The 12,204-nt window shown below is 38.3% G+C and overlaps 2 protein-coding genes across 2 annotated transcripts in view; one reads left to right on the top strand and one right to left on the bottom strand.

Annotated features, from left to right (window-relative positions):
• The window catches only part of GCSAML (germinal center associated signaling and motility like), a 120,460-nt gene that overhangs the window by 69,778 nt on the left and 38,478 nt on the right, over window positions 1-12,204 (bottom strand). The gene's annotated exons all lie outside the window — the stretch shown is intronic.
• LOC112672723 (olfactory receptor 2C3) lies at window positions 9,104-10,121 on the top strand. Its single transcript, XM_025467845.3, has one exon. The coding sequence runs from the start codon at window positions 9,104-9,106 to the stop codon at window positions 10,064-10,066; it is 963 nt and encodes a 320-aa protein (XP_025323630.1). The 3' UTR covers window positions 10,067-10,121.

Raw genomic sequence — 12,204 nt, 5'->3', positions numbered from 1 at the left:
TCATGATGACACTAAACTCATATCTCTCAATAGTAACTCTGAATGTGAACGGGCTTAATGACCCCATCAAAAGGCGCAGGGTTTCGACTGGATGAAAAAGCAGGACCCATCTATTTGCTGTCTATAAGAGACTCATTTTAGACAGAAGGACACCTACAGCCTGAAAATAAAAGGTTGGAGAACCATTTACCATTCGAATGGTCCTCAAAAGAAAGCAGGAGTAGCCATCCTTATATCAGATAAACTAAAATTTACCCCAAAGACTGTAGTGAGAGATTAAGAGGGACACTATATCATACTTAAAGGATCTATCCAACAAGAGGACTTAACAATCTTCAATATATATGCCCCGAATGTGGAGCTGCCAAATATATAAATCAATTATTAACCAAAGTGAAGAAATACTTAGATAATAATACACTTATACTTGGTGACTTCAATCTAGCTCTTTCTATACTCGATAGGTCTTCTAAGCACAACATCTCCAAAGAAACGAGAGCTTTAAATGATACACTGGACCAGATGGATTTCACAGATATCTACAGAACTTTACATCCAAACTCAACTGAATACACATTCTTCTCAAGCACACATGGAATTTTCTCCAGAATACACCACATATTGGGTCACAAAACGGGTCTAAACCGATACCAAAAGATTGGGATCGTCCACTGCATATTCTCAGACCATAATGCCTTGAAATTAGAACTAAATCACAACAAGAAGTTTGGAAGGACCTCAAACATGTGGAGGTTAAGGACCATCCTGCTAAAAGATGAAAAGGTCAACCAGGAAATTAAGGAAGAATTAAAAAGATTTATGGAACCTAATGAGAATGAAGATACAACCATCCAAAATCTTTGGGATGCAGCAAAAGCCATCCTAAGGGGGAAATTCATCTCAATACAAGCATCCATTCAAAAACTGGAAAGAACTCAAATACAAAAGCTAACCTTACACATAAAGGAGCTAGAGAAAAAACAGCAAATAGATCCTACACCCAAGAGAAGAAGGGAGTTAATAAAGATTAGAGCAGAACTCAACGAAATCGAGACCAGAAGAACTGTGGAACACATCAACAGAACCAGGAGTTGGTTCTTTGAAAGAATTAATAAGATAGATAAACCATTAGCCAGCCTTATTAAAAAGAAGAGAGAGAAGACTCAAATTAATAAAATCATGAATGAGAAAGGAGAGATCACTACCAACATCAAGGAAATACAAACGATTTTAAAAACATATTATGAACAGCTATATGCCAATAAATTAGGCAATCTAGGAGAAATGGACGCATTCCTGGAAAGCCACAAACTAACAAAACTGGAACTGGAAGAAATAGAAAACCTTAACAGGCCAATAACCAGGGAGGAAATTGAAGCAGTCATCAAAAACCGCCCAAGACACAAGAGTCCAGGGCCAGATGGCTTCCCTGGGGAATTTTATCAAACGTTTAAAGAAGAAACCATGCCCATTCTCCTAAAGCTTTTGGAAATATAGAAAGAGATGGAGTACTTCCAAATTCGTTCTATGAGGCCAGCATCACCTTAATTCCAAAACCAGACAAAGACCCCACCAAAAAGGAGAATTACAGACCAATATCCCTGATGAACATGGATGCAAAAATTCTCAACAAGATACTGGCCAATAGGATCCAACAATACATTAAGAAAATTATTCACCATGACCAAGTAGGATTTATCCCTGGGACACAAGGCTGGTTCAACACCCGTAAAACAATCAATGTGATTCATCATATCAGCAAGAGAAAAACCAAGAACCATACGATCCTCTCATTAGATGCAGAGAAAGCATTTGACAAAATACAGCATCCATTCCTGATGAAAACTCTTCAGAGTGTAGGGATAGAGGGAACATTCCTCGACATCTTAAAAGCCATCTATGAAAAGCCCACAGCAAATATCATTCTCAATGGGGAAGCACTGGGAGCCTTTCCCCTAAGATCAGGAACAAGACAGGGATGTCCACTCTCACCACTGCTGTTCAACATAGTACTGGAAGTCCTAGCCTCAGCAATCAGACAACAAAAAGACATTAAAGGCATTCAAATTGGCAAAGAAGAAGTCAAACTCTCCCTCTGCGCCGATGACATGATACTCTACATAGAAAACCCAAAAGTCTCCACCCCAAGATTGCTAGAACTCATACAGCAATTCGGTAGCGTGGCAGGATACAAAATCAATGCCCAGAAATCAGTGGCATTTCTATACACTAACAATGAGACTGAAGAAAGAGAAATTAAGGAGTCAATCCCATTTACAATTGCACCCAAAAGCATAAGATACCTAGGAATAAACCTAACCAAAGATGTAAAGGATCTATACCCTCAAAACTATAGAACACTTCTGAAAGAAATTGAGGAAGACACAAAGAGATGGAAAAATATTCCATGCTCATGGATTGGCAGAATTAATATTGTGAAAATGTCAATGTTACCCAGGGCAATATACACGTTTAACGCAATCCCTATCAAAATACCATGGACTTTCTTCAGAGAGTTAGAACAAATTATTTTAAGATTTGTGTGGAATCAGAAAAGACCCCGAATAGCCAGGGGAATTTTAAAAAAAAAACCATATCTGGGGGCATCACAATGCCAGATTTCAGGTTGTACTACAAAGCTGTGGTCATCAAGACAGTGTGGTCCTGGCACAAAAACAGACACATAGACCAGTGGAACAGAATAGAGAACCCAGAAGTGGACCCTGAACTTTATGGGCAACTAATATTCGATAAAGGAGGAAAGACTATCCATTGGAAGAAAGACAGTCTCTTCAATAAATGATGCTGTGAAAATTGGACATCCACATGCAGAAGAATGAAACTAGACCATCTCTTGCACCATACACAAAGATGAGCTCAAAATGGATGAAAGATCTAAATGTGAGTCAAGAGTCCATCAAAATCCTAGAGAAGAACACAGGCAACACCCTTTTTGAACTCGGCCATAGTAACTTCTTGCAAGATACATCCACGAAGGCAAAAGAAACAAAAGCAAAAATGAACTATTGGGACTTCATCAAGATAAGAAGTTTTTGCCCAGCAAAGGATACAGTCAACAAAACTCAAAGACAACCTACAGAATGGGAGAAGATATTTGCAAATGACATATCAGATAAAGGACTAGTTTCCAAGATCTATAAAGAACTTATTAAACTCAACACCAAAGAAACAAACAATCTAATCATGAAATGGGCAAAAGACATGAGCAGAAATCTCACAGAGGAAGACATAGACATGGCCAACACGCACATGAGAAAATGCTCCACATCACTTGCCATCAGGGAAATACAAATCAAAACCACAATGAGATACCACCTCACACCAGTGAGAAATGGAAAATTAACAAGGCAGGAAACCACAAATGTTGGAGAGGATGCAGAGAAAAGGGAACCCTCTTACACTGTTGGTGGGAATGTGAACTGTTGCAGACACTCTGAAAACTGTGTGGAGGTTCCTCAAACAGTTAAATATATACCTTCCCTACGACCCAGCAATTGCACTGTTGGGGATTTACCCTAAATATACAGATGCAGTGAAACGCAGGAACACCTGCACCCCGATGTTTATAGCAGCAATGTCCACAATAGCCAAGCTGTGGAAGGAGCCTCGGTGTCCATCGAAAGATGACGGATAAAGAAGATGTGGTTTACGTATACAATGGATTTTTACTCAGCTATTAGAAATGACAAATACCCACCATTTGCTTCAACATGGATGGAACTGGAGGGTATTATGCTGAGTGAAGTAAGTCAATCAGAGAAGGACAAACATTATATGGTCTCATTCATTTGGGGAATATAAATAATAGTGAAAGGGAATATAAGGGAAGGGAGAAGAAATGTGTGGGAAATATCAGAAAGGGAGACAGAACGTAAAGACTGCTAACTCTGGGAAACGAACTAGGGGTGGTGGAAGGGGAGAAGGGCAGGGGGTGGGAGTGAATGGGTGACGGGCACTGGGGGTTATTCTGTATGTTAGTAAATTGAACACCAATAAAAAATAAATTAAAAAAAGAAATAGAAGTACAGAATAAACTCATACACCTATGGCAATCGATTTTCTTTTTTTGTTCAATGATATTTTTTGAAAGTTGCTGTTTTCTTGAAATAAAACATTTGGCACAGCATTATTTTATAATTAGCAAATATTTGTTATTGAGAGAGTAGAATTACTGAATTAGGTGCTTTTTTTGAATTAGATCCTTTTTATTTAAGTTATGTAATAGTAGAAACGTCTTGGTAAAAATTTTTTTTAATTTATTTTTTTTTTAATTTTAGACAAGGGTGTCAAGACCATTCAATGGGGGAAAGAATAGTTTCTTCAGTAACTAGTGCTGGGCCAAATACATATATACCTGTTAAAGAATGAAGCTGAGCCCCTATCTTACATCATATTAAAACTAACTAACTAAATAAATAAATAAATAAATTCGCCGAGGGACCTAATTGTAAGGGCTAAAATTTAAAAACTCTTGGAAGACTATGGAGAAGAAATACTTCATGAGTCTGGATTTGGTAAAACTCATAAATTCAATGGATGTGGCATTAAAAAGTTTCCTAAATATGACACCCCAAATTATGAAGCAAAATGAAAATAGACAGATTGGATTTTGTGAAAAAAATTCTTTGTCAAAGGACACTATGGAAAAAGTGACCAAGAAAACAGCACACAGATAAAAGAAACTGTTTGCAAATGATCTATCTATAAAGTATCTAATAATCAGAATATAAAAAGAACTAATTTCTTAACTAATTTCTTAACAACAAAAAGACAAACAATGCAATTAAAAGTGGGCAAAGAACCTGATTAAATACTGCTTCAAAAAAGATAAAGTGACCAAAAGTACATGAACAGATGCACAATATCAATCTTTAGGGAAGTACAAATCGAAACTAGAAGGAAATGTGACTTCACACCCACCAGGATTATTACAAAAAAAAAAAAAACCTTAAGTGGAAAATAAAAAGTAGTGGTGAAGATGTGGAAAAATCAGAACATACAATGCAGTGCTTATAGGAATATCAATGATGTGTCACTGTGAAAAGTTTGACAGTTCCCCCATAAATTAATCACAGAGTTCTCATATGTCCCAGTGAGTCCAATCCTAAGTGTATACCTGAAATAATTGAAAACAGGCATTCAGACACAATTTGTAGAGAAATGTTCAGAAAAACTCAATTCACAATAGCTGAAGGTAGAAATAGCCAAAATATCCAACAAATACACCCAATATACATCAGCAAATAAATAGGTAAATATAATATGGCGAAGGCACACAATGGAATAATATTCAGTTACAAGAGTGAGCAAAACATATGCCATAATGTGGATGAGCAAGACATATGCTAAGTGAAAGAATCCAAACATAAAAGGCCACAAAACATATTATTTCATTTATGTGTAATATCCACAATAGGTAAATCCTTAGGGACAAAGCAGATCAGTGGTTGCCAAAGCCTGGAGAAAGAAAGCAAATGAAGAGTGACTCTGTCACGGCTACATCTGGAGCAACAAGAAAGTTCTGCAACTAGATGTTGGTGAGGGCTGCACTGCCCTGTGAACACCCTTAATTTCACTGATTTGTATACTTAAAAAATTATTATGATGCTAAATTAATGTTATGTGTATTTTACCACAAGAAAAATAGGCTCATTTTTAAAGAAAATGTATCAGTTCATTGCTGTGGTGGACACCAATAATTATATGATTGAATTTTAAAGAAAATCTATAGCAACATGTGCCAAAATTGTAATGAGCAAATACTTCAGGCTCTGTCCTCCACTGTGTGATAAATCTTTCTGTAGAGAGGTTTGATTCTATGTTTTGTAAACAGTGTTTGGCAGTAAAAACACTTACAATAGTGTTTTATTCATAAAAGAAATCAATTAGTTTGGTTACAATGAAATTGTAATTATTCAAAAGGGAAAAACAAATCCCCAAAGCTTCTTTCCTTGCAATTTCAATCCCCTGACATATACATCACCCTCTGCTTCCCTCCTGAATGCTCCAGAAGATAAAACAAGTGTCTTGTGATTAGACATTTTTTACAACACACTAGATCCTTTGAGAGTTGGCATATATTTCTCTTCCTGGAAACACTGAGAGTCATCCTCACTCTTTTTGTTAACAGTTTTCATAGGAAAAAAGTGTTTCTTTCTAATGTAAGCCTATTCTGATTTTAAAACTTAAAAATGTGTTCTTTAGACATGCATTTGAACAGAATCTAAGACTTCTGCCACCAAAGACGGAGATTTCCAATATTTTTAGGGCTTCTCCAAATCCATTGCTACTTCCCTACTTTTTAATGCCACATCCATTGAATTCATGGGTTTTACCAATCTTTGAAGGAAAATATTCCCCATTATTCAACATTTCCACTCTCCATAGAGGGAGGTGCTGCAGCTAGCCCACCATCTGTAAGTGACATTCTTGGATTTGTTTGCTTGTTCATTTGTCTGTTTGTGGTTTTTTATGATATTTAAGATGAATTGGGATCAAAGTTTCTGGTAATTCCAGTTAAAGTTGATGAACAGTGATCCATTTCAATAATCTGATTTGTTCTTCTGGATGTCTGGTATTTTGTCAGGTTACCTACAGCCAGAAGAAGAGTTTGTGACTGCATAATTGACTTAAAATGTGAACTCAAAACATTTTCACAACTGTCACTATGTTATCTTTCTTTGTCATAGTACCACAGGACTTGGGGCGAGGTCACATTTTCAAGAATGATTATTGTGACTGCGTTGGTGATTCTCTGCAAATGAGCAAACCTCCTTTGCTGGTAGCGTTATTTTCATACTAAGAATCTGAATGTCTTGGGTGTAGCTCAAGCTCACCCCAGCACTGATCAGCTCTGGTACTTTGGGTAAACCATGAACATTTCTAGAAATAGATCATATCACCACAAAGGTCCTTACTTCCTCAGAAACTCTACTGAACTGTTATCTCCATGACTGACCTTATGGTGGCCATCTCTTGATATTCATACATTTTCTTCATAAGTGAATCTACAAATTTTCCAAATCTCCATGGAGGGGACACATCCTCAGGGGACATAGAGTTTTGAGTTTTGTCCTTTACTTTTCCATGTTCTCATTCACTCATCTAAGATGATTCTCTGTGTGGGGTGATCACCTCATCGTGTCGTGGCTCAGATGCACATATCTGACCAAGATACCCTTGGTGACTTCTCTCTCACACCCACATTAGGAAGCCACCCATGTCCTTGTGGCTCTCTATGCTTCCCCAGTTTGCAGGAGGTCACAATCTATTTCCCAGATGCTTTTTCAGAGCATCACTGCTGCTCTGCTCTCTGATTTGCAAACCAGACAACTGTCTCAGTTCTATGGCTCTGTGAGGTCCACACTGGTTTCTGTGCATAAATTTTGGCAAATGCCTGAAGCTCTCTGAGCCCCATTTTTACATGTGCATGATGGAAACTCTACAGGTACTTTGAAAATCTGTGAATAAACATGTGTGTTCAAATTCTATTTAACTTGGTCAACTTCCAGTTTTAGAGATGAGCAAGTTTCATTCCCTGGGATTTTGAAAGGGATCGTTGAGTTTATAGCTGCTCTGTTCTTCATACTTGCATGATTTCTAATTATAATGCACTTACTCTTCCTTTTAAAAGACAAGGAAGAAATATATTAATGTTTTTGTAAGAAAGACTTCAGAACTTTTCAAGGACATCTGAAGCACACTGAAGATGTCCATGTTTCTCTATGGGGATTTCTAGCTTCTTGCGTGGTCTGAAGGTTTGCTTTCTTCATCCTGCATAAGAAGAAGGAATAATGTCAGCAGTACGTGACTCTGGCAGTTCCAAGAGTTCCTTCCTGACAACACTACTGTGAGATTACACTGAGCATTCCTTAATGATGCCTTCATATTACTCTGGTTCTTCTGTCACTATAACCATGTACACATTCTAGTGACCTGTTTCACAGTTTGCTCATTCAGTGACTATTGATTGAGGGATAGTTGTGTATCAGTACTGGGCTAGGCATTGCAGAGACAGAAGCAAACAGAGTAAACTTTCTGAAAGTTTCCAGAAGTCCGTGGAGTTTAAACTCTAGCAGAGGTACAAACATAGTAACTCAGACTAGCGTGTTTGTCCTATAGTGATAAGTACTATGAATAAAAATAAAGCAGAAAAGGAAGAAAGGGAGCTGGGAGGAGTTTCAATACTAAGTAGCACCTTTGCTTCATTGTATGGAAGTACTGAATCATTATATTGTTCACCTGAAATTAATATTACACTGTAGGTTAACTAACTAGAACTTAAATAAACACTTTGAAAAATAATGCTTTTGCTTCAATGAAAGATTCCTTTTGAAAAACAACCTGAAGGAGGTATGAAGTTGAGCTGTGGATGGATGTCTTGGGGGAAAGGCACTGCAAGCCTTGCTCTAGGAAAACAGGAGTGCTAAGCAGTGGAGCAATATGATCATATTGTATCCTAATGTAATTTTCCGGCTGCTATGTTGAGAATACTCTGAAGGGAACTAAGGCAGAAAGCAAAAAGACAAGTTAGGATATTAGATTTATCACAGCATAGCCCAGGGTGGTAGCAGGGAGGCTGAAGAAGTGATGGAATCTGAATTTAATGATAAAGCAAAAATTTGCTGATTGTGGGATTTAAGAGTAAGAGAAATGATATGATGGACTCCATGTGCCCATTAACTGGAGAATGACTACCACCAGCATGATTTTAGTGCCTCTGTAGTGTTTCATCACATGAAATGCCATCTTTTACCCAAGAAAAACCTCATCACTAAACATTCAGGTTGACTCCAGATGTTGCTACTAGAAGCAATGTTTCAATAAAATAATCAGTGCCAAGAACTTTACATGAATGTCCATTTTCTGCTAGGTATGCATATTTTCATGTCTCTCCAAAATGGCCTTCAAGAAGATGATGCAACATCATCCATGGAGCATTTGAGTAGATGCTTTCAACAAAATAAGTATAAAATTATGTTTGAAGTTTGCTAACTGATATAATCACTTGGGGCTTCATATTCTGTGCCCCTACCCCCATTCACCACAGGTGGCCTTTTTGCCCCACTCCTGGCTTCACATGATGATGGGAATAGCCAATGTAAGTTCTCCAGAAGTCTTTGTACTCCTGGGCTTCTCTGCACGACCCTCCCTAGAATCCATCCTCTTCATCATTGTCTTAGGGTTTTACGTGGTGTCTATCTTGGGCAATGGCATCATCATTCTGGTTTCCTGCATGGATGTGCACCTCCACACGCCTATGTACTTCTTTCTTGCTAACCTCTCCTTCCTTGACATTAGCTTTACCACAAGCATTGTCCCACAACTTCTGGTCAACCTCTGGGGACCACAGAAAACCATAAGCTACGGAGGGTGTGTGGTCCAATTCTATATCTCCCACTGGCTGGGAGCGACTGAATGTGTCTTCTTGGCAGTCATGTCCTACGACCGCTATGCTGCCATCTGTAGGCCACTTAATTACACCATCATCATGCATCCACAGCTTTGCCTCAGCTTGGCCCTCGCCTCATGGCTTGGGGGTCTGACCACCAGCATGGTGGGCTCCACACTCACTATGCTCCTGCCGCTCTGTGGGAACAATCGCATTGATCACTTCTTCTGTGAGATGCCCCTCATTATGCAATTGACTTGCGTGGACACCAGCCTCAATGAGGTGGAGATGTATGTGGCCAGCTTTATCTTTGTTGTCTTGCCCCTGGGTCTCATCCTGGTCTCATATGGCCACATTGCCTGGGCTGTGATGAAGATCAGGTCAGCAGAAGGACGGAGAAAGGCCTTCAACACTTGCTCCTCCCATGTGGCAGTTGTGGCTCTATTCTATGGGAGCATCATCTTTATGTATCTCCAGCCAGCCAAGAGTAACTCCCATGAACAGGGCAAGTTCATAGCCCTCTTCTACACTGTGATCACCCCGATGCTGAATCCCTTGATTTACACGCTCAGGAACAAGGATGTGAAGACGGCTCTCAGGCACATTGTGTTAGAGAAGTGCTGTGGCTTTGCAGGGCCATGGGGGCATATTTAGACACTTTAGTAACTAGTGAGGAGAAAGAGAAGATTGAAATATATCAAAATTGATTGGAGTGGCAGGATACTTGGGATGTAGTTTCTGTTCCAATGTTGCTGGAGTTCAAGGTAGATGACAATCTGATATGAGTGTGCTCATACATCATTTCCAAGCCAAGGCAAAGAGAAAGTATTTTACTATTTGTTACTAAACCTATTGTTTTGTTAGCCATTTATATTGTTATATACATGTAATATATATGCTAATTCTCCTATTGTTAATTGCCTGTATAATTATATATGTTCATTGTTATTTTGTTAATTGTTTATACTAATTGACTTTGGATATGACTAATCTGTGTGAAGTTTTTTTTCATTTTTTTCCTAATATTTGTAACAATTCCACAAGGCAAATATTATTAATTTGATAAAGGTTAAGCAATCACAAAACTATTAAGGGCTTATGCTGAGATCTAATTCTAGATCTATCTATCCATACACATGTTCACCATTTTGCCTGCAATCTTTTGTGATATAATCCTTCGTGGTCTTTGTGCCTAATGACACAGTTTCCAGGGCTCTTGGGATTTCTTGAGTGATTTGGGTGAGAGGTATATCTTTAGTTATTCATAATGAGGCCATTTCCATCATACCTTATTTATTCCAATGAGGTAACTCAAAGCAGGGCCTGCAGATAGCTTCAGGATAGAGGCTGGTGACCAGAGAAACCAACCATGTGATTAGAAGGTTGGAACCTTTAGACCTTCCCTTACCTTCAGGAAAGGAAGAAGGGCTGAAGGCTGAGTTCAATCACCAATGACCAATAATTTAATCAATCATGGCTACTAAATGGAACTTCCTTAAAACTCCTAAATGATGGTGTTTGGAGATTTAAGTGCAACACCCCAAACTCCACAGTAATAGATATCCACTAGGGAACTTTCCAGACCTCACCTCATGTACATCTTTCATTGGTTGTTCTTATTTTATATTTTATAATAAATCAGTAAGTGCTTCCCTGTGATTTGTGAAACATTTTAGCAAATTATTAAAGTTGAGGTAAGGATCATGGGAACCCTTTCTTTATAGCCATTTGGTCATATATGTGGTGGCAACCTGGCACTGACAACTGCCTTCTGAACTGAGGCAGTCTTGTTGGGACTGAGCACTCAAACCTCAGGAGTCTGTGCTAACTCTGGGTATTAGTGTCAGAATTTCATTTAATATAGGTGTCCAGAGAGTTGGAGAATTGACTATTGGTGTGGAAAAGTCTCACACATTTAGTGTCAGAATTGTTGGGAGTAAAACAGTCCATATCCCTTCAGTAGTAGGAGTTGGAAAATGCAAACATCTCAGGAGTAGAACTGCAATTGATTGCCAGTACATCAGCAGTTTCATCAATAATATACTGCACTGATTTATCTCTAACTACTGAATTACTGATTTTACTGTTCAACTATATACCTTCCTGTTTCAATATATGTAAAGATGTTTTCATTCATTCATTAGTACATTTGCTTACTTTACTCACATGTCCAAGCATGCACTCATTCTTTTTTTAACACTTATTTATTTCAGAGAGAGAGGGAGTACCTTGTGAGTAGGGGGAAGAGCAGAGGGAGAGAGAGAGGGAAAATCTCAAGCAGACTCCTCAATGATCATGGAGCCAGACGCCAGGCTCAATTCCAGGACCCTAAGATCATGACCTGAGCTGAAATCAAGACTCAGACAATTAACTAACTGAGCCACCCAGGAACCCCCATTCCTTCATTCTTAAAATGAGACCCATTTCTGGTTGTTATAAAAATGAGCACACCACACTACCCTAAGACAGATAAATCAAGTTCACAGAGCAGTCATTGACTTTATTGATTTAAATCTCAAAATAGTGTTGTAAAGTTGATGATGTTGCCATTTTAGAAATGAGAATATTCTGATCAGACAGAAAAGATGGCATTCATTTGTGTTTTAGCCTTGGATTAAGGGGAGGAATCCACAAAATCATGTACTTGCAACAATATTTTCACAGTTATTCTTTAGGTGGCCTTTCCCCTTGAGATTCACACCTCCAGAAAATGTCCCTCCACTTCTCTGAATTAAACACATTTCTAAATGTGACATATAGATTCTCATATGGTTAATACCAGCATATATTGG

This window comes from Canis lupus, chromosome 8 (assembly GCF_003254725.2).
Source record: "Canis lupus dingo isolate Sandy chromosome 8, ASM325472v2, whole genome shotgun sequence".
NCBI classification, from domain to species: domain Eukaryota; kingdom Metazoa; phylum Chordata; class Mammalia; order Carnivora; family Canidae; genus Canis; species Canis lupus.
The sequence above is the reverse complement of the archived record's forward strand: the minus strand, read 5'-3'. Positions and strand labels throughout refer to the sequence as shown.